The sequence below is a fragment of the Salarias fasciatus genome (genome assembly GCF_902148845.1).
Source record: "Salarias fasciatus chromosome 7 unlocalized genomic scaffold, fSalaFa1.1 super_scaffold_4, whole genome shotgun sequence".
In the NCBI taxonomy this organism is placed as follows: Eukaryota; Metazoa; Chordata; class Actinopteri; order Blenniiformes; family Blenniidae; genus Salarias; species Salarias fasciatus.
The window spans coordinates 1,232,039-1,254,864 of record NW_021941229.1 but is presented as its reverse complement, the minus strand read 5'-3'; the positions used below and the strand labels follow the sequence as shown (position 1 = coordinate 1,254,864).

At 50.0% G+C, this 22,826-nt stretch overlaps 1 protein-coding gene and 1 long non-coding RNA gene across 3 annotated transcripts; one reads left to right on the top strand and one right to left on the bottom strand.

Moving 5' to 3' along the window:
* Window positions 1-313: 313 nt before the first annotated feature.
* On the bottom strand, window positions 314-14,262 carry pstpip2 (proline-serine-threonine phosphatase interacting protein 2). The gene is given in 19 exon segments (XM_030084336.1): window positions 314-641; window positions 989-1,026; window positions 1,471-1,555; window positions 2,131-2,182; window positions 2,184-2,228; window positions 2,890-2,921; window positions 2,924-2,987; window positions 3,114-3,188; window positions 3,477-3,485; window positions 3,701-3,742; window positions 3,959-4,051; window positions 5,905-5,967; window positions 6,049-6,155; window positions 9,023-9,058; window positions 10,350-10,410; window positions 11,590-11,625; window positions 11,627-11,677; window positions 11,679-11,705; window positions 14,230-14,262. Coding segments are annotated over 19 exon segments (1,005 nt in total). The 3' UTR covers window positions 314-585.
* Window positions 14,263-18,613: 4,351 nt separating this feature from the next.
* On the top strand, window positions 18,614-20,609 carry LOC115382559 (uncharacterized). Of its 2 annotated transcripts, XR_003930578.1 has the most exons (3): window positions 18,614-18,803; window positions 19,690-19,781; window positions 19,861-20,609. It is a non-coding gene; the product is annotated as an uncharacterized LOC115382559 (long non-coding RNA). The 2 variants fall into 2 exon arrangements; XR_003930577.1 differs by lacking the exon at window positions 18,614-18,803 and having other exon boundaries at window positions 19,066-19,781.
* The last annotated feature ends 2,217 nt before the right edge of the window (window positions 20,610-22,826 follow it).

Below are 22,826 nucleotides of genomic sequence, written 5' to 3'. Positions count from 1 at the left end.
AAGTCAGCTGTTTGAATGCTGTGTGCGGCCAGGCTGTTCCGATCACAGGTCGTGACCTTGTGCCCAACCACAAAGTGAGAGCTGAGGGTTTTTTTCCTCGAGGCAGAGAGAAAACATGAGTTCTTGTGAACGAGCAGCTCGAAGCGGAAGTTGTCCGGCTCTGTCAACACAGGGTTTTACAGCCTTGCCAAGAAGACAGTGGTTGAACTTTTCTTCTGACGGTCACAGGAAGTTACCACAATGATCAGCTGTTCTGTTCCCTGCAGCCGTCTCCCCTGACTTCCCCGAAGCACACACTCACTGCAGACAGTTAGCACTTTCACATTTATCAGCAGAAATGAAGCACAGGACCCCTGCAGTGGTCCTGGGACGCTGTGTTCTCCTGCTCAGACTCTAAACATGAACAAGTGAACGGTGAACTTTGTGTTCATGTAATCAACAATGAAAGTACAAAGAAATAGAGAGCGGAGACGTCAGAACAGCAGCAGGCGAGGCTGGAGACTGAAGGAAGGCATAGATTAATCTCCGTTTGAAGAAAAGAGCACAGGTCTGTCGCTGGACTGCAGAGGAGCCGCAGGTCAAAGGTCAGTAGTGGATGACGCTGTAGCCCGGCTCCACCACCGAGGAGTAGACCACGTCCTCTGGAGACGGAGGGAACAGAAGCAGTCAGAGGGCTCTCGTGCACGCTCACAGTACTGTGCTGAGCAGGACATCACACAGATAGAGCTGAGGTGTCAAACATGAGGGCCCGTCGGCCAAAACCGGCCAGCAAGAGGCTCAGATCCGGTCAATTCACCAAGAAGATGGTAAAAGACAAAACACTGCTTTAAACAAATTTCTTAAGAGTAGCAACACAACAGAACGCTAGCTAACTAGCATTAGCCTCAAAGCCACACTGTCAGGGGAGTTCAGAAAAACACCCAGAATGCAACAGTCATCTGGACATTCCAGCAGAAGGCTTCACGTTGAGGTGTGGTCAGCTCCGTACCTCTGCTGTGTTGAGTCGGATCAGGTAAAGGACCCCGCCTGCAACATCAACGGAGCGCGTCAGCATCCACAGCTCACGTCATCACATCACACCACGCCTTGCTCAAGGGCCCTTCTGTGTTTGGATGTCTGTGGATCAGTGGGTGGAGCGTGCTGTGGTGCAAGTTCGAGTCCCATCGCTCAAACACAAGCAGGAACCAGCTCAAAGCAGTCAGTCTAATGCAGTCCAGCCAGAGGGACCCCGGTTCGAGTCTGGGGTCTTTCATGTGAAGCTTTCATGTTCTCCCTGTGTGACGGACTTCCTCCAGGGCCAAGAGCTTCCGGCGACTTTAAACGATCAGCAGGTGTAACTCCTCTGGTTCATTCTGTCACAGATTTGGATGAGCTGCGCAGCAGCAGTCCACAGGGGGCGATGTGGAGGCTTCAGACATCTGGGAGGGGTGTGTGTGTGTGTGTGTGTGTGTGTGTGTGTGTGTGGTTCACCTGGCCGCTGTGGGAGGCAGTCTGGGGGGCGTGGCTGCGGTGGGCGACCTCTGCCCGCTGTAGAAGTTCTCGTAGGAGACCGGAGCTGTGGACGAGCAGAGGGACAGTGTGGACGAGCAGACAGCGTGGACAAGCAGAGGGACAGTGTGGACGAGCAGACAGTGTGGACAAGCAGAGGGACAGTGTGGACGAGCAGACAGCGTGGACGAGCAGAGGGACAGTGTGGACGAGCAGACAGCGTGGACAAGCAGAGGGACAGTGTGGACGAGCAGACAGTGTGGACAAGCAGAGGGACAGTGTGGACGAGCAGACAGCGTGGACAAGCAGAGGGACAGTGTGGACGAGCAGACAGCGTGGACGAGCAGAGGGACAGTGTGGACGAGCAGAGGGACAGCGGTGGATGAGCAGAGGGACAGCGTGGACGAGCAGAGGGACAATGTGGACGAGGAGAGGGACAGCGTGGACGAGCAGAGGGACAGCGTGGATGAGCAGAGGGACAGCGTGGACGAGCAGAGGGACAGCGTGGACGAGGAGAGGGACAGCGTGGACGAGCAGAGGGACAGTGTGGACGAGCAGAGGGACAGCGTGGACGAGCAGAGGGACAGTGTGGACGAGGCGCCGCAGGCTGGACGTCCACAAACAGCTGACCGGCTCCGGTACCTGGCAGTCTGTCCCCCGTCTGCCGCAGGTTGATGAAGTGCTCGATGTCCTCCCTGGATGTCACACTGCTCCAGGGACTTCCTCACCTCCTCGTAGAGCTGCGCACACCCACACACACACACCACCCACACCACAACACCACACACACCAGAGGTCATTCTCTCCCTGCAGACTTCCAGTTTCTTCCATCATCACTTCAGCTCACCTGAGCTCAGTCTGACCTTTAACCCTTTATAGGTAACTTATTAGAATACTTCTGAGAATTAAGATGTTAGCGTTCCAGTTAATATATTTATTCCTTATTGCCGAGAGAGAGAGAGAGAGAGAGAGAGGAGAGAGAGAGAGAGAGAGGAGAGAGAGAGGTCATGTCGTGCTTCAAACCAACCGATCACCAACAATTTACACGATTTCAAAGCCTCATTTTATCAACAGGAAGCCGGAGGTTTGTTTTTTTTTTCAGTCCCTGGCCTGAGCTGTCCTACATGGTTTTCAAACGTTTCGGTGTAAATGTGAAACCTTTCTAAAAAGGGAAAAGTGTTGAGCTCTCCAGCAATCGGGGCCTGAAGCGGGGATTTTCTGGGCAGCTGGAGCTGTGAGTGTCTGGAAGCTCGTCGCCGCTTCTTCAGGTTCATCAGATAAGTTGCAGCAGAGTTGAGTCTATTGGCGTTTTAACAGGAGGTGCAGTGCCAGGACTCAACGGCTGCAGCCCTCCCCATGTGAAGCCCTCCCCGGCGGCGGCGGCGGCGGCGGCGGCTTCACCTCGTCGCTGGTCACACACTGCTGGGACAGCTGTTGAGGTGAGTCCACACCGTGTTCCTCAGGAAGTTCAGACGCTCCACCGACTGCTTCTCAAACACCTGACAGAGACGCACAGTGACGAGGGCGTCCGGCGGGCTCGAACCGCAAACCCCGGCGCCCGGCGGCTCGAACCGCGCCACGCCGGCGCCCGGCGGCTCGAACCGCCCACGCGGCGCCCGGCTCACCTCGCAGGCCTTGATGTGCTCCTTGATCCAGTCGTCTCTGATCCTCCCCAGAGTGCCCACGTTCTGCTGGTACAGCTGTCTGCCAGGACACACACACACACACACACACACACACACACACACACACACACACTCCTTCAGACGGTCAGGGAGCTGATTCCCACTTTAACCTGCTGCTCCTGTTTTACGGTTTGATTGTCACTTTATGGTTTTTACTGCTCACACCTCAGGGTTTAGATTGCTGTGTGTGTGTGTGTGTGTGTGTGTGTGTGTGTGTGTGTGTGTGTGTGTGTGTTCTGCAGCAGAGGAGCTTCCTCCTGAGCGGAGTTCAAACCACAGAACCTCTCGTCTGAACAAACCCACTCTGTCAACCTCCAGCCTGCCTGCCTCCCAGAAACAGGAAGTAACGGCCGATATCCAGGCCTGGTAATCTGATTACTGACCAATGAACTCAGGGAGAGAGAGGGAGGGTGAGAGAGGGAGTGTGGTCAGCAGTACTGGTTCGCACTGGACCGGTTCTTCCCTCCATGGGTCCTTCAGTACAGAGTTCCGGGACGGAAGCGTTGCTGAAAAGAACATCTACCTGCTTCTTCTGCGTTCTGCTTCGCCTGCTGCGCTTTAGAGTAGAGCTGGAAAGAAGGGCAAAGGTCAGCTGACTTCCTTCACAGCCGCTGGTCACTCCTCGTCTTTATCTCAATTCTTTTACTTTCACCAATTCATATCCTAACGATGGGAGGAAGAAAACTCCAGGAGAGCTTCAGCCCAGCAGGACGCTTCCTGTTTCACCGTCCCATCAGGCTGTGGGCAGGTGGGAGGAGTCTGTTTCCCGCCCTCGGGTTCCATACCTTCTCCAAGTGCTTGGCGTTGTTGGCGTTCCGGTTCACGTTCTGGTCCGCTTCTTCTTTGTCCCGACACTTCTGCTCGTACGTCTTCTTGGACTGCGGACAGCACCGTTAGCATTAGCACGCCGTGCTACATTCAGGCAGACCGGAGCGCTCGGCCCGCATGAGAAGCACTTCTTCTTTTCAGGAGGATTTCACGGCGCTGTGTGATCGGTTTGGCCGACTTCCCAGGCTGGGCGACTCCACTTCCCCGCTAAAGAGGAAGAGCGGAGCAGCGGACTGAAACCTGCTCACACGGAGGTTTGTTTAGAAGCCTCTGGTTTTCCTCTCAGTGTGTGGAGGCCCAGCAGGAGGTCCAGCACCAGCTCCACCGCAGAGCTCAGGCCTGAGGCCCAGACCCGAGGCCTGCTGTGGGAACTCCACAGGAGACCACAGGCTGAACACGAACTGTGGGACAACATGGACTCTGTGAGGACAGACCGCCACGTGACTGTCAACTCTGAAACTACCACGTCCAGGACCAGCACTGGGACCAGGACCCCCAAACAGACCCCCTAAATACTACTAAAGCTTCCTGTTTTCACTGTAAACGCCGTGGGGTAAACCAGGCTTCAGTTTGAACTTTGACCTCTGTCTGTGACCTTCTACTTTTCATTGTAGTCTTGCCTGCAGCCGTTTGCTCCGCCCTCCTGCCTCCGTCCAGGATCAGCTTTGTCCTCAAAACAAAACCGGACCAATAAAATCCCATCAGTATTGACCTCAGCCCCATCGGTGACCCGGTGCACCGCAGCTGTCCTAGCATTAGCGTTAGCATTAGCATTAGCATTAGCCCCACCAGGTGCTTTAGTTGTAGATGGAAGCAGCAGCCTCACTTCACTCCGCTCAGAGGAGGACAGCTGCACGGCAGAACCAACACCTGAAAACGTTAAAGAACCCAGCAGGAGAACAAGACAGGAAATGGAATCGAACTCCACTAGAAATATTTCTTACTGCCTGGAAAAGAAAGAAAGTCTGTTAATGTAAAAAAACCCCACTCTCCTTAAAACTGGAAGTGCCTACTATTAAAGCGATACTTCAACATTTTGGCAAATTGGCCCATTTAGCGCAATTCCTCAGTCATTTCGAACAGCATACTTACTGTTTCTGTGAGGCGAGCTGTTGTTTATTCAGAGGTGAGTCGGGGAAGGTTTTCGGGACGGACACAATGGAAGTGGATGGTATTTTTGTTCCCCCTCGTCAAACTCATCAAATACACAATCCAACAACCCCAAAACACTTTGGTGGACACGTTATAATCCACACACTCACTACGCTGTGGAACACCAACAAATAATACTGTAGCGTTACGACACTGAAGCAAATACTGGGAACTACTTTTTCTTTTGAAATCACTACGCCCAGACAAGTAGTTCCGTCTTAGCGATCTTCGCATAAACAACTCAATCTCGTAATTTTGCATTAATATTCCACAGCGTAGTGAATGTGTGGATTATAACGTGTCCACCAAAGTGTTTTGGGGTTGTTGGATTGTGTATTTGATGAGTTTGACGAGGGGGAACAAAAAATACCATCCACTTCCATTGTGTCCGTCCCGAAAACCTTCCCCGACTCAACTCTGAATAAACAACAGCTCGCCTTCACAAAAACAGTAAGTATGCTGTTCGAAATGACTCAGGAATTGCGCTAAATGGGCCAATTTTCCAAAATGTTGAAGTATCGCTTTAAAAGAAGGAAAGCAGGACCAGGCCAGGTTTCTCTGCGGCTCTACAGCCGGCTGAGGAGAAGTCTTCCTGGACCGCAGCTCTCACTGTCGAAATACAGAACTTTCTCCATCAGAGCAGGAAGCGGACTCATGGAGACAGCCTGACATTCTGTTTGCGCTGAGCAGAAAGCGAGTCACGAGGAAGACCGCCACATCCGTCCCTCTGCGAGCGAAGACCTGGACTCACGTCAGCGGTCTTCCTGAACTGAGAGCTCCTCTGCTTGTGGAGCGCGTCCATCGTCTGCTCCACCTGAAAGGACAGAGGACAGCAGCAGCAGGCGGAGGTCAGACAGTCCGGGGCGGTCTGGGGGCGGGGAATCGAACCTCCAACCTTTTTGCGGGCCTCCTTCTGCTTCTCCCGGAACTCCTCCAGCTTCCTGGCCTCCTCCCTCATGCTGTGGGCCAGCTGCAGGTGGGACAGACTCACCTGCTCCGTCTCTGCAGGCAGGACGAGACCAGACCAGAGGGACGCTCAGGACGTGGTGAGACGAGACGAGAGGGACACTCAGGACATGGTGAGACGAGACCAGAGGACACTCAGGACATGGTGAGACGAGACGAGAGGGACATTCAGGACATGGTGAGATGAGACGAGAGGGACACTCAGAACATGGTGAGACGAGACGAGAGGGACGCTCAGGACATGGTGAGACGAGAGGGGACACTCAGGACATGAGACGAGAGGGACCTCAGGACATGGTGAAACGAGACGAGAGGGACGCTCAGGACATGGTGAGACGAGACGAGAGGGACACTCAGGACATGGTGAGAAACGAGACGAGAGGGACATTCAGGACATGGTGAGATGAGACGAGAGGGACACTCAGGACATAGTGAGACGAGACGAGAGGGGACACTAGGACATGGTGAGACGAAAGGGACGCTCAGGACATGGTGAGAGACGAGATGAGAGGGACACTCAGGACATGGTGAGACGAGAGGGACGCTCAGGACATGGTGAGACGAGAGGGACGCTCAGGACATGGTGAGACGAGACGAGAGGGACGCTCAGGACATGGTGAGACGAGACGACGGGACCAGCGGATCACTCACTGATCAGCACCGAGAAACTCGGCTCAGGAGGAAAAACACTGGACTATCCATCCATTCAGTGAGTTTAATTTCTGAACTTATTTAATGATTTAATATCCTACTTTTTTATTTTCGCTTGTTTCACATGCATGATTTATTCATTAATTTACTGATTACTTTACACATTTCTCACTTATTTTGTGACCTGTATACTGACTCACCCGCTTCCTGACTTAGTTCACTTGTTACCAGCTTATTGGTTTGAATATACATTTTCATCTTGCGTTCGGTCGTGTTTTAATCTGTCGGCTGTTGACTGTTGACTGTCATTTTGTCATTTCAGGATTTTACCTGGTTTATTTTTCTTCTTGAAAATTTAGATTTATCTGTTAGAATACTTATAGTCACAGATTTCACTTTTTGAATCACTGCTCTTCGTGGCCTGGTGTGTTTCCTGCTTCTTTCTGTGACATCGTTCTCTAAAGTGTATGAGTTGTGAAAATACTGCATGAATAAGTTTGATGGACTGGTGGAGTGAAATGCTCAGACAGTCGGAGGGTTTTTAAAATCACCCAGAAGTCGTCTAATATTGGTACAGTTAACCACAGCTGAGCACGGACACACACAGAGGCGAGCCAGAACATTAGGACCGCCCCTCAGAAGGATGAGCTCAGAGCGGGTATTTAACGGCTGGACTGAGGCTATAAACTGAAAACACACACGTCAAAAACAGCAAACTTTAAGGAAACACAACACACTCACGCAGCTTTGAGCAGGTCCAAGGATCTCTTCAGAGTACTGAAGACAACAACAGAAGAGAAGTAGCAGTTAATTTCACACAGAGTCCTGCATACAACTCAGCAAATATAAATAAAGAGCAAGAAACATCCACGATGCAGCATTTCCCAAAAATCCAACAGTGAGGAGAAGTGAGGATGAGGAGAGCCACACAGCAGGGAGGAGGATGAGGATGAGGCTGAAGGTGAGGATGAGGCTGAGGATGAGGATGAGAATGAGACAGAGTATGAGGCTGAGAAAGAGGCTGAGGATGAGGATGAGGACAGAGGATGAGGATGAGACATAGGCTGAGGCTGAGGCTGAGGCAGAGGATGAGGCTGAGGATGAGACTGAGGCTGAGACAGAGGCTGAGGATGAGACTGAGGATGAGGCTGAAACAGGCTGAGGATGAGGCTGACACAGGCTGAGGATGAGGATGAGGCTGAGGATGATGCTGAGGATGAGGCTGAAACAGGCTTGAGGATGAGGATGAGACAGAGGCTGAGGATGAGGCTGAGGATGAGGCTGAGGATGAGACTGAGGATGATGCTGAGGATGAGGACTGAGGATGAGGATGAGGCTGAGGATGATGCTGAGGATGAGACTGAGGATGAGGATGAGGATGATGCTGAGGATGAGACTGAGGATGAGGCTGAGACAGAGGCTGAGACAGAGGCTGAGGCTGAGGATGACGATGATGCTGAGGATGAGACTGAAGATGAGGATGAGAATGAGACAGAGTATGAGGCTGAGAAAGAGGCTGAGGATGAGGATGAGACAGAGGATGAGGATGAGACATAGGCTGAGGCTGAGGCTGAGGATGAGGCTGAGGATGAGACTGAGGCTGAGACAGAGGCTGAGGATGAGACTGAGGATGAGGCTGAGGATGAGACAGAGGCTGAGGATGAGGCTGAGGATGAGGCTGAAACAGGCTGAGGATGAGGCTGAAACAGGCTGAGGATGAGGATGAGGCTGAGGATGAGGCTGAGGATGAGACAGAGGCTGAGGATGAGGCTGAGGATGAGGCTGAAACAGGCTGAGGATGAGGCTGAAACAGGCTGAGGAGATGAGGATGAGGCTGAGGATGATGCTGAGGATGAGGACTGAGGATGAGGCTGAACAGGCTGAGGATGAGGATGAGGATGAGACAGAGGCTGAGGATGAGGCTGAGGATGAGGCTGAGGATGAGACTGGGATGAGGCTGAAACAGGCTGAGGATGAGGATGAGGCTGAGGATGATGCTGAGGATGAGACTGAGGATGAGGATGAGGCTGAGGATGATGCTGAGGATTGAGACTGAGGATGAGGATGAGGATGATGCTGAGGATGAGACTGAGGATGAGGCTGAGACAGAGGCTGAGACAGAGGCTGAGGCTGAGGATGACGATGATGCTGAGGATGAGACTGAAGATGAGGACGAGGATGATTCTGAGACATAGGCTGAGGATGAGCTGGAGACAGAGGCTGAGGATGAGGCTTGAGGCTGAGGATGAGGCTGAGTCTCAGCAGGTCAATGCTTTGGACCGTCACGTCTGGAACCTGCTCTTTAATCTGTGGTGAGAACCGAGAACCTGTAGAGGACCGAAGGCCGGGCGAGACCAGACCCCATCAGGAGGGAGGAGGACCACCGAGACCAGACCCCATCAGGAGGGAGGAGGACCAGCGAGACCAGACCCCATCAGGAGGGAGGAGGACCACCGAGACCACACCCCATCAGGAGGGAGGAGGACCACCGAGACCCGACCCCATCAGGAGGGAGGAGGACCAGCGAGACCAGACCCCATCAGAAGGGAGGAGGACCAGCGAGACCAGACCCCATCAGGATGGAGGAGGACCAGCGAGACCAGACCCCATCAGGAGGGAGGAGGACCAGCGAGACCAGACCCCATCAGGAGGGAGGAGGACCACCGAGACCAGACCCCATCAGGAGGGAGGAGGACCAGCGAGACCAGACCCCATCAGGAGGGAGGAGGACCACGAGACCAGACCCCATCAGGAGGGAGGAGGACCACCGAGACCAGACCCCATCAGGAGGGAGGAGGACCAGCGAGACCAGACCCCATCAGAAGGGAGGAGGACCAGCTGAGACCAGACCCCATCAGGAGGGAGGAGGACCAGCGAGACCAGACCCCATCAGGAGGGAGGAGGACCAGCGAGACCAGACCCCATCAGAAGGGAGGAGGCGTGTCCAGGACAGAAGCAGCTCAGGCAGCTCAGCCTCTAAGGCTGTTTGAGTCACAAACTTACTATTGCAGAAACACATCACCAGCAGGGTAAAACTAGCCTGTCTCACCACGGTCTAACCCAGGTCACGTTCCCTCTTAGTGGAGAACAATCCAACGCTTGGTGAATTCTGCTTCACAATGACAGGAAGAGCCGACATCCAAGGATCAAAACGCGACGTCGCTATGAACGCTGGCCGCCAAGAGCCGGTTCTCCCTGTGGGAACTTTTCTGACACCTCCTGCTTAAAGCCCAGAAAGTCAGAAGGATGGTGAGGCCCCCGCTTCCACGGTCTGGACTCAGACTGAAGATCAAGATCAAGCGAGCTTTTGCCCTTCTGCCCTCTTGATCTCTGAGTCCAGAAAGAAACGTCTGAACTTCCTACAGACGGCGAAACTCTCAAAGTGCTGTGTTTCTGTCTCTTGAAAAAAAAAGATCAATAAAGGGATGAGGACAGCGTTTCCATTTCACCCTCATCTCATTAATACTCTCACTTCCTCCAACGGCTTCAACCAGGCCGGCGGCGGTCAACCATCACCCGACAGGAAGTTACACACACACACACACACACACACACACACACACAGGAGAGCGACTTCACTCATCTCGTTGTGTCCACACACCTTCCTGGACAGGCCCAGCAGGTCCTTGGCATACTTCTCCTCCACCCGAGGCCCTGAAACAGAGGCATGGCGTCTGGACCGCGGAGGGGGGGTGTGAGTAGAAGGTGAACGGCTGATTCCACTCCGTCACTCGAGAGAAGATAGAGCTGTGAAAACCACAGCGCTCCCTCACACACACACACACACACACACTCTGACCCAGTGTGAGCCGCTGCAGCAGTCAGGTTCTGCTGGTTCTATTCTGACCTTCAGAAACGTCTGCTTGTCTTCCTGACAGGAACTCAGGCCTGACAGCAGCTCACTCACACGGAGAACGTCTGTTTCACCACACATTTACATTTAATCCTCCGACACCGGAGGACCGTTTTTAGAAAGACCGCATCATGAACAGAACGGAGCTGCCAGCCCAGGAAGTGGCTCCTTCATGCAGTTACTTCCTCCACATCAAATATGAGGTGGACAAACAGAAGTCAACTGCAGGGATGAGACCCAAGAAATGAGGCTGCTTGACCCCCAGTGACCCTGAGGGGGGACTTCAGGAAGTGTGTGTGAGTGTGATCGCTCTCTCAGGCTGCTTCACACAGTGCCTGACCGCAAAACGCTCGCAGGTGAGGAGCGGAGGAGAGCGCCGCAGAGCGCCAAGCGCCGGCCGAACGAAGGCACAGGTCATGCAAACGCAAAATAATCAGCTACTATAGAAAATGGTGACGATCTCAACCTGAAACCAATTTAATGGAACATCTCGTACTGCAACAAATGAATTACGAGAATTATTAACGCTTTAGATTTTCAGCACAGCAGAAGTAAGCTGATGATGAATCAGACTCCAGAACCATCCGTTACCATCGGACTCCCTCACTCTGAGCAGACGGCATGATCAACAGAAGACAACGGAAAGGAAGCTGCTACAGATGAAGACTCCTGAGAGTCCGGTTCTGCAGGAAGTCTCCTCTGGGTCGGTTCTGCAGGTTCAAACAGTGCTTCCGTTCCACCACTACCTGTATGATGTTTGACGTTATAGAAATAAAGTCTAACTGAAACACTGACGACAGTTTGACGGGGAGGAGCCAGGATTCTGGAGTTAAATAAGGATGGCCGAAGACGTTGACATCATGCTAAGTGGGTTTTCATGGTAACTCAAACAGTTCTCTGAACAGCATGACGTTCTGTTGAAGTGAGGAGGAACCCGGAGACGGGGACGGCGGACAGAGAAGGAGCAGAGGAGGCGGACCTGGCCTTCATGAAGTCCTCCACCCTCCTTGCAGGTCCTCCTGCCGTCGCTCAGGTACTGGACCATGGCGTCGTCAGCCGCCGGTGCAGGTCAGGTCCGCGTTCTGTCGGGAGAACACATTCCGCCGTGAGGAACACGGTTTGCAGAGAGACAGAATGCTGGCTCAGAGGCTGAGGCGGCGTATGGCCTTCAGGGGACAAAATGACCTGTACTTATTAGAGTTTGCATGTTCTGCCTGAGCAGTGTGTACCAGCGGGGGTTGGAATGCAGCACCATGAGCAGTAATACGATATGAAACAGAAAGAGGACATCGCTTCACTGGCAGTTCCCTAACCGGGATTATCAGACCAGCGTCACTCGCCGAGGGACGGCGTTGAAAGCATGACTGTGCTGATAGACACGCCGCACCGGGAAGGAGGGACTTCTTCTTTCACTTCTTTCCTGACCAGCCTGTTTGAGCTCCTTGTTTCCTGAACATGGAGTCCAGATGAGTATCACGTGGGACAGGAAGACTCTGAGCTGACGTCTGAGACTTCATCTGGTCCGTCCTCTGACTGGGCTCGGTTTCATTCCCGTCTACTTCAATTCTCATAGTTTGATCTGGGGAGTAATGAAACCCTCGTTAAGGCCGTTCTGTTCCTGTTTCCTGTGCTCGCCGTGTGAAGGCCTGGGGAGCGAGGCGTTTAATGGTAACAGGAGATCAATCATTCAAAACACTGGAAGCGTCCCGGGAATGGCACCGGCTTGAAACCACTCCACACAGTGGAAACTCAACTTCATGGAAACACAGCGGAAACACTGCCAATGGTCCTGGTCCTGGTCCTGGTCCTGGTCCTGGTCCTGGTCCTGGTCCTGGTTCAGATCCTCCTGGACTCACTAGCTTTCTTGGTGTTCTGTCCGTGCTCTCCAGTGTTAATGTTTACAGTGTATTGTTCTCTGCAGAGTGTGTGTGTGTGTGTGTGTTTTCACTACAGAAACAAACTTCAGCACCCACTCGTCGTTTTTCAGCCGTTTCGTGGAAACAGACTCTGCGTTCAGACTGTCTCAGTGTGAAGGTGAAAGCGTTTCTGTTTCAGGGTCTGAAACAGACTCTGTGTGCGTCCAGATTTCCCTTCGCTCAGATAACAGTGCTCTTTCTCTCGTCCATGATGCTGTGAGTGAGCCCAGTGTTTTGATTTCCCTGGAGTGAGATTCCCCCAAACGTCTAGAAGCAGCTGGTGACTTTATTGTTGTTCTGATTTCCTCCCTGTGCTCTTGTGCTCTCGTTGTTCCTACAACAAAACTAGATGGTTCTGGATATCGAAAATTAATTTGACTTTCTTTAGATTTAAAATTCAGTTATTTTCCTGTTGCGGAGCGTTTCCTCAGCGCCCCTGGGATCCACGGTGCTGCTTCAGGTCGTCTCTCTTGGTTTCAGCCGTCCTGCCGTCTGCGGGGATGCATGGCAGAGGCCGGGAGAGGACGGGTTCAGGGAGACATGGCTGCACTCCGCTGGGATCATTCACCGTCTCGCCCTCCTCCCTCTCTCTCCCTCTCAGGGCAGACGGCAGGACGGCGGTCTGCGCGTGTTCTGCAGCTGTCTGCGCTGCCTGGACGGGAGGCTCCAGCCGGGGGCTTTTGGTTCTTATATTCATGATTTTTGAATAAACTCATGGAAACGCTGGCCAGCCTGGCGTCCTCCCTCCCTGCTGCCGAACCCACAGACGGACAGACCTGTCACAATGACGATCCTGATTTACAAAACCCAAAACCAGTGAAGTTGGCACGTTGTGTAAATTGTAAATAAAAAAGTACAATGATTGAAGATCATTCTGTTTTTATTTACGTTTCACACAACGTGCCAACTTCACTGGTTTTGGGTTTTGTAAATGGAGAATCACACAGTACTTGAGAATCAATCGAAATTAATCACTCTTGTCTTTCATAAATACAATTCTGTTACCTTTAATGTGAAACAAGATTCGTCTCCGTTCAGTCTGTCCTGGCAGTATGAGAAACACTGGATGGAGAAACCGTTTTTAAAGTGCGTTTCAGTCAGGATGTGAAATATTAAATATGATTCTGCTGCTCGAATGTCCAGCCCGGTCCAGACAGTCCTTCACCTCACCTGAGCTTCAGGATCTTGGACAGAGTCTAAATGGATGTTTTGAGCCGAGCGTCTCCATAATTGAGGTAATGACAGGCCAAGCCTGTAATCACCGTCCTGGAAACGGAGACTTTCTGTTTCTCTAAGACCTGCTGCTGAGCCAATGAGAGCGGAGCTCAGAGCAGGGAGCCTCACCCTGTCTCACTGACAGTTCTCACTCTACTCACATACCGTGTTGACATCAGTAAGAATTAATCAGCACACACTCTGTTCAGTCTGCACTGATCTGAACTGTTTTAATCCAGATCACCACTCTGGACCCTGGATCCCCAAAGCTTCAGGAATCATAAAGTGCACACCTCCAGGAAGGCGTCCTCGGATATATTTCTATTATATCTTTAAAAGGTCTGTTTTGTTTTGTTCATTTCTCTCTTTCTTCCATCTTAATGGAAACAAAATGCTTTGAATTAAGCATAAAGTCATTGAAAGTGATCAGAAACATCTTCACTGTGAAGAAAAACAAGAAAAGACAGAAACTCACCCAGAAGAAGTCTTTGAAATGAAGGTTCTTCATGTTGAAGCGGTGACAGCAGTTTGATCTCTCAGTCAGTGTGAGTGTGAGTGTGTGTGTGGTGTGTGTGTGTGTGTGAGAGAGAGAGAGAGAGAGAGAGAGAATCTAGTCAGACCTGCACATGCGCAGTCAGCATCAGCTGCTGCAGCTGATTCAAGAAGAAGTTATACCACCTAGTGGCACACGGCGGTACTGCAAGAAAGAAAGAAAAAATACACTTTAGTGTCAAATCCTTTAAATCATTGCTTTTTGTGTACACTCAGTCGTTTTAAAAAAGCTTCTATCTATGAATCATATGGTATTCTCCATCAGCAAGTAGCTCAAGCGTAGTACTTTAAAAGTGGTATGAGTGCTTTCTCTAGTAGGGAACTTTTATCGACACCTGGTACAGAATGTTTTATCAAACCCCCCAGCGGCGGACCCAGGAGCCTTGCAGGGCTGCTGGGATGGAACCCGGGCTTCTGATGGGTTGGCGTGTCGACCTTTAGGAGAAGATAAAACTGTGTCTCTCATCATAAACAACCATCTACAAAAATGGCACAGGCTACAAAACATGCTTACATTTCATGAGAAATTAATGAAAAAGTGAAAAAAGGTTGTTTTTGTTGACTTTCAGTCCAGCTGGTGAAGGAGGATTCAGGCTCAGCTGGAGGAGGCCCCATCCTTTTCCTAGATTTTACCTGTTTTACACAATAACAATAAAACTGTTGCTTCAAAATTCATTTCAAGAAAAATCACTTAGTTAAAACATCAAGATGAATCTAATATAATTCTCAAGACTTTCACTATGCTTTAAGGAATATGAGGCTTGGTCATTCATGTCTCAGTCGATTTTCTTTTAAAGTGTGAAATGAACATGAGGAAGCATCAGACTGTTCAGTGTTTATCCTCGATTGAATGATCATTATGTGAGTTAGAACACCTGCAGAGCCGCACGGCCTCCTGCCCTTCACTGATTTTACAAATGAGCAATATCTGCGCAGCCAGTTTGGTGCTGCCTCAATTTCTGTCACACGCAGAAAACCCAGTGAAAACATAATTGCTGCTCGAATTAATTGTATTAAATTGCCTTCTAGAATAATAAATAAAGCCTCCAAAAACGTTTCTAGGAGGAAAACTTGAGCAGCTCTCATGACGTGTTCGTTAAAACAAGCTGATTGTTGATTTAAATAAATCATGATAGTTCAGCAATCAGCTTTTTTAGTGAGATAACATTAGTTAGAGATATTAATCTTTTCTAAATTACACAGTTCTGAATAGCTATAATCATCACACGAGTGGAAAACGTGCTCTGTATGGACCGTCTGCAGATGGTGCAGCGGGTGAAGTGTTTCCGCCGTGCTGCTGGGACTGTACCAAGGTTCCGGCCTGGATCACAGGGTCGTTTTCTGTCCAGTGTCTTTCTAAATCACTGAAAAACTATGGTGGATGATATACTAACCTGAGTCACTTTTCTATAATAATAATGATAATAATAATAATAATAATAATAATAATAATAATAATAATAATAATAATAATAATGAAGGAGGCATTATCATTCTTCGATTTTGACCACTAGGGGGAGCAGGATCGTAGAGGAAGCCTGAGGAGCACACAGGTGTCAGACTTCAGGTGTGCAAGAGGAACAGCAGCACGTCTTCTGACCCTGCTCGGCGGATGGAACCCATGTGTGAGCTCTCCTGCTCCAACTGCGCATCTGCAGACCGCGGGGTTGTCTGCGCACAAGGAAATACAACCCAACAGAGGAAGTGATGTGGATCGCCTGAAACCGTTCTCCCTCTGCACCATCTCCAGGAACCCAAAGTGCATCAGCCCAGATGGCAATGGGCTGGACCGAAATTAATAAAATAATAATAGTAACAATAATAATAAGTAGAATCAGGCCTGATCTATCTACCTACCTTTGGTTCACGGTTGTGTGCAGTGGTTTACACTGGGTGTCAGGGCTTCTCTGCCCACTGTTTGCATGTTCTTCCTGTGCCTGTGTGTGCTTCTCTCTGGTTCATCCAACTTCCTTTAACGATACAGGTCATCATTTAATACCATCATCTGTTCTGTGAGCCTCCTGTGTGTTATTTCCTCTCTTCTGCAACCCAGATAGGAAAAAAATGTGGTCAGTCAAGTTTCTCTCTCTCTCCCTCCCTCTGCACACACACACACACACACACACACACACACACACACAGAGTTGTTATCTGACGTTTCCCTCTTTGTGAGGACATAAACTCTGGGTTTGAGCAGGAGTGGAGCGGCAGTGAGTCATCTGAAACCTTTGTTCCTGAGGAGCGTCTAACACATCGCAGTGAAAACAGCTGCTCCTCTCGGGCCCTGCTTCCTGACGGGGTGAGGGACCGTCACGCCTCCTACTGGGGAGGGAGTCCCAGCTCTGCATCAGCCTCCACAGCTGGATCCTCACAGCTGGCTCGGCCCAGTCCAACACCAAGCATCGGAAACACCTCAAAGAAAGCCTCACCGCAGCCAGAACAGGACCGGAGACCGAGCTGAGCCATCACCGTGAACGCTAATTAGCCGGAAAGCCACGCTGTCAGAGGGGGGTTGGACAAACACCCAGAATGCAACAGCAGCAGGAGAAGCTTTCTGGACATTTCACTTTCATTAAAGTGGCTTAATGTTCAGACTGTAGCAGTTCCCTGAAGTCACTGTTCCTCTTTAGTGAAAACAGACATTTTCTCTTGTTATCCATGCATCTATATAGAGGGGAGAGTGGGGTAATTTGTGCCAAGGGGCAAGTAGTGCCACCCCTATTATTTAGAAAACCATAGTAGTTTTTGGTCATGTGACCACATATTTCTGAAGAGGCGTCCATTCCGCTCATCTTGCAAAAAAGGGAGACACATGACTTGAGAGGTAAGCACAATTAATTTCAAAAAACATTTTTTTGCCCTCCAAAGTAAAATTTCCGTGGTTCAGGTTTTTTGATTGCTGTGTTTGAACAATTATAGAAAACTTTGAAAACATTTCACACACGTTTTATTGCTTTAGTAAACTACTTCATGAGTCTATACAGTTAACATGATGCCAGCTCAGAACAGGGGGGAGGCATTTTTTTCAAAATGGTGGGCCTGGGGTCATTTGTGCCAAAGGACCTGGGGTAAGTTGTGCCACTGGCACACCTTACCCAAACTCATGATTATTTACTATATATTACTTTTTTGAATTTACTGTTATTGTACATTATTCTTCCATTTGATCACTAAAACTATGAGTCATTCTTAATTTCAGATCAGAATCCATCATGTCACACAGACAAACAGAAGACAGACAGGGCTCCAACTTTCCAAAGTTTCTGAAGCAAAGTTATGAGGCCTGTTGATGGAAAGTCCTTCTTCACATTTAGACAGAATGATGAAGGAGTCATCCCTCGAGGTGATGTGCTTAAAACATTTCCCACACCATAAAAGCGTGTTGACAGAGCCAGAAGGGAGCGCAAGTTCATGTTCCACTGCAGCACTGACCAGTGGAACGTCCAGTAGGTCGAGTCTGTGAAGACATTCAGATGCAGTCAGGTGCTCATTTTTGACTTTTTATTTTGTTCTTAGCAGGTGTTCATGTGGCACTGGGCCTTGTTGAAGCAAATTGGCCTTTTATTATGTTAAAACTTTAAATAAGCATTAAAGAAGTACTTTTGTATTTAATTTGTCTTGTTTTATCTAGCATTATCGTTTTTATATAAACTTTATTACAGACACAGTTGGTCCACATGAAAAATACAAAAAATATTACAAAACACTAAATTTTTGATATTAAAATGATCTTTTTTGCTTCAGTTATCAGAGGCACAATTTACCCCAGTGTATTCTGACTAATGGCACAATTTACCCCGCACCTGGGGTAAGTTGTGCCACAAAACCACCTTTTTTCCCACAGCTATATTTCTCACACAGTTTATTTAAGATCCAAAGTGACTGCTCCCAGGGATGCACAACATCCTAAACTATATGAACATATTTTAGTTGCAGGCATTCCTGTAATCCCCTTGTGTAAAAGGAACTTTAAGTAAAAATTGGCACCACTTACCCCACTCTCCCCTATGTATATGTATATGTATGTGTGTGTGTGTATGTGTGTGTGTGTGTGTGTGTGTGTGTATATATACACACACACACACACACCACACACACACACACACCACACACACACACATATACATATACATATACACACTCTGCTCATCAACAAAGACTTCTTTTTACATTCTGGCAGTATTTTACTAGTGTGGCCCACTCAAGATGAATGAAAAGTGAACTGTTGTGTGTGTGTGTGTGTGTGTGTGTGAGTGTGTGTGTGTGTGTGTGAGTGTGTGAGTGTGAGCGTGTGTGTGTGTGGGTGTGTGTGTGTGAGTGTGTGTGGTGTGTGAGTGTGTGTGTGTGTGGTGTGTGTGTGTGTGTGGGTGTGTGTGTGTGTGTGTGTGTGTGTGCTGCTGAGACGTCACCGTCCAGGAAGCCTCCGCTGAGACACGTGGACAGGAAGCCTGCTGACTTATGGGAAAGCGTGCAGCCTCAGGTGGAGGCGGGGCCCAGGTGTGTGTCTCAGGAAGTCTCCACCCAGCGGAGGCCGGTCAGGCTGCCCGGGAGTCACACACCAGACCTTCATTACTGGAGTCATTCATTGTTTTTATCACATTTTCTACAAAAGAAGTAATAATTCAGACCCAGAAACATTTCTTGAAGAGGAAATGTGACAGCGGTGCATTTCCCGGGCCGTACTGTTTCTCTGGGGCAGTTTTTCAGTATATTATCAAAGGTTTAGGACTACAGGGAATAAATCATATGATGAGTTATTCCTCAAACCGTTCGACGCCTTTAGCCAAAAGGCTCAACTGTTTATCATGGAGTGAATTTCAGATTTCTGTGTATTTGCATTTGTGCCAGTGATTTAATACTTTTTCAAAGCAAATATGTGCTCTTAAATAACACGATGTTATCAGCGGTGACTTCTCGTCCCTCGGTCCAGTTTCAGGAGAAACAAAAACACGACGTGTCGGCCGCCGTTATCCGGCTATCAGGAAAACAACGGCAGCCGCAGAAGCTGCTGACAAACAGCGTGTGGTTATCTTTACGTAAGAACCAGACTGATGAAATCCGGCCTCGTGACGCAGATGAATCACTCCGCCTTGTTTCACTTTCCAGACTGGGTGAAGCCTCCGGACGAATCTCTGATCGAGCTTTGATTTTATGATTTCCTGGAACTCGCAGTGTTTTCGGCCACAGCAGTCCAGATGTGCTTCAGGAGCAGAGGAGGGCGGGGCGGGCCACGGAGCCTCCGGGGTTAAAGGTGAACCGTGGCGTAAACACGGCGTCTGGAGGGAGGAACTTGGCCGGCTGCTGGGGTTTTCTGCTACGTCACGGCGCTATTTAAACCCGGGCTGCTATCAATAGTCCAGACCTGTTCCTTCTTGTCGAGCAGCTTCATAAGCGGAGCGGAGAGACGAGCTGAAGCGTGAACCAGGACCAGCAGAGCCAGCAGCCAGCAGAGCCAGCAGCGCCATGGCCAGAACGGTGAGTCTCACACACTCAGCCTGAAGCGCCGCAGCCTGGCGTCCGCTGTGCCTGACCTCCGGCTGCCTCTCGTCCTCAGATGCTACCGCCGCCACCGTGGACCTCTGCGCACGGGAGCTGCGGAAGGTCGGCGACGAGCTCTACTGGAGGTACAAGCTCCTGGAGATCCTGATCAAGAACTACCAGACGGCGAGGAAGGCCCGGTGAGGCAGGCCGGACCGGCCTGGAACATGAGCAGAGGCGTCTGAGAGGACGGACTCCCGCACCTGAGGAGACGGCCTGCGGGGGGCGCCGTGGAGAGCAGTCAGCCACCGACCACCAGGCTGATCCACCGACCGGAGGAGGGAGGACCAGACACGTCTGGATGGAGACCGGGTGAGAAGAGGCTCCGCCTGGAGGGAACGCCACTCACTGGGACCTGGTTCAGAAAGAACCCTGACCCTGTGCTGAGGGCCTGTCGGGATGTGAAACAGGACGTTCCCCGTCGGGGCGGCTGTGAGTCGCTGGTACAGCGGTCGCTCAACTGGAAGGTTGTTGGTTCAGTTCCCGCTCACTGCAGAAGTGTCCTTGATCCAGACCCTGAACCCCAAAGCGCTCCCAGTGGATGGTTAGGATGGCAGCCGCCCGCGCCGGGCTGTGTGTGTGTGTGTGCGCGCGTGTGTGTGTGTGTGTTCTGATTCTGATGTCAACAGTGAAACACAACATTGTTTATATTGTTCTGCCTGTGAGAAAATCTTTCGATGTACAGGTTTCTCTTTTTTAAATTGATTTTGTGGGAAATGTGAGAAGATCTGGAAATTTAAATAAACATGTTTGTTTAGTTTTTGACCTGACGTGAAATTCTCTTTTTTAAGCATCTCACTAGTTTTAGTTTTGGATTATTTCCTATTCATATCAATATGAAAGTGATTTATGTTGTTAGAATCAGAATGAAACTATAAAACCTTAATAATTTGTAATAACTTACAGTAGAAACGAAAGCTGATGTGCAGTGATTCCCAGCCAGAGGGGGCGCCAGAGAGCACAGGGTCACAGAGCCCTCTTCATTTAGGGGTCAACATTTTTACATCTTCGCTGAAGAAAAATCAGTATTTACTTCATTGAGTCACAAAACTAATAAAAAGAATCTATATTCAGCATTTACTATTCACTTTAGAAATAGAAAAAATAATTCAACGGTCTTAAAGGACCTGTATCCTGCTTTTTTAGCTCGTCCAAACCCTATTATTGGCATTAACATGGTACTGGTTTATTTTTGGCGCTAAGGAAAAGTCATTTTGTGTTAAATAAAGGATTTTCGGAGGTTAATTCTGAAACCCAGAAGAGAAAACGCTCAGTTTCACTGAAAATCCCGCCTCTCCCCCTGTGGACTTTGACTGACAGCGAACTTCAGCCAATCAGAGCTATGTTAGCGTCTCTAAGGGTTAGCTTAGCTCTTTAGCTCTAGCTTCTCTACACGCAGAGACACGCGAAAATGTCTTTTCCTGTTAGAAACTCACCAAGCGCAGACCCTCCAGACCCTCCAGACCCTCCAGACCCTCCAGACCCTCCAGACTCTTCAGACTCTTGCTCTTGCTTGATTGCTGCTTTCAGACGATGGTTAAAGTTTATATCTGTAATCGGAGATACAAAAGGCGGCAACGCTGATTGCCGAGGAGGGGTGGGGGGGGCTGTTTCCTCAGTGGAAAACGCAAATCAGCTGCTGCTGGTCAGAGGACAGTGGGGTGTTGTCTGCGGGGGGGGGGGGGGGGGAAGAGTGGTGGGAGGAGTTCAGCTTTGTGACGTACTGAGGTTTGAAGAGTTTCAAACGAGCAGTTTTCTACCTGAAGGGAGGGGCTGCTGTAGAGAGCAGCAGGCTGGAGGAGATTACTCAGACATGGGTGGATGAAGGCAATAACATTTTGGGGGTGGTTTTTAAGGGAATTCAACTTTGGGGCATGCTAAAAACCTTAAGAAAGTGGATTTTGCATGATGTAGGCCCTTTAAAGAGTGTGGAGGAAACGACGGTAGCCCTGCTCACCTGGTCCAGGCTGCTCCGGAAGGGTTCCGGGTACGGTGGGGTAACAACACCGGTCCCTCAGGAGCAGCGATGGCAGGAAACAAACAGCGTTACTATTTTTAGTAATGAGTAATCTGATTACTTTTCCCAGTGTTACCACTCTGTCACCTTTCCAGACAATAATATGAGGAACAGTTCTTGCTTCACAGCTTTCAGCTGCTAGTTCCTCCTCTGGAGTCCATAGAGCCCTGAGCATAGAGCAGCTAGAGATACAGCCATAGAGCCGTGACACAGGTCAGTTAGATGGATGTAGTGTTTCCTGTTGGTGATTTGTTCTGTCAAGTGTTCATTTACCACATAAATCATGTATGAGGGGGTACCCAAAAGAAACCAGGATTTGGTCATAAAATACTAATAATAATGAGTTTGGACTTCTGGCCGTCAGATGTGCTGCAGGTAAGCCTCGTGCAAATCTGTGAAAAATCTGAGCTCCCAGAGTGACACTGACGTCTGTCAGGCGCTATTTATAATAACAGAGTGCAGCGGCGGTCTGCGATTTTTTCCAAAATGGCGACATTGACTGTGAAGCCAGAGCACAAACATTAAATTGCTTTTTGCTGGAAAAACAGCAGCAGAAACACTCAGCTTGTTGCAGCAAGCCTACAAGGATGCTGCTCTGGGGAAGACTCAGGTCCATGAGTGGTCCGGGGGTTTGAGAAGGGCCAGATGTCGGCGCGTCAGGTCCGCTCAGCCGTGAAAACAATGCTGAGCTGCTTCTTGGCTGTCCAGGGTCTCGTCCACAGCGAGTCTGTCCCTCCAGGTCAGACTGTAAACCAGGACTACTACAGGAAGTCCTCAGACGCTCCGTGAGGATGTGAGGAGGAAGCAGAGCGTCGTGGCGGAGTGGAGCCGGTTGATCCACCACCACAGAGCGCCAGCGGACACGGCGCTGCACCTCACGCAGTTTCTGGAGAAGAATGAGATGAATCTCCTCTCCCATCCGCCTGATTCTCCAGATGAAGCCTCCAGTGACTTTTTCTTGTTCC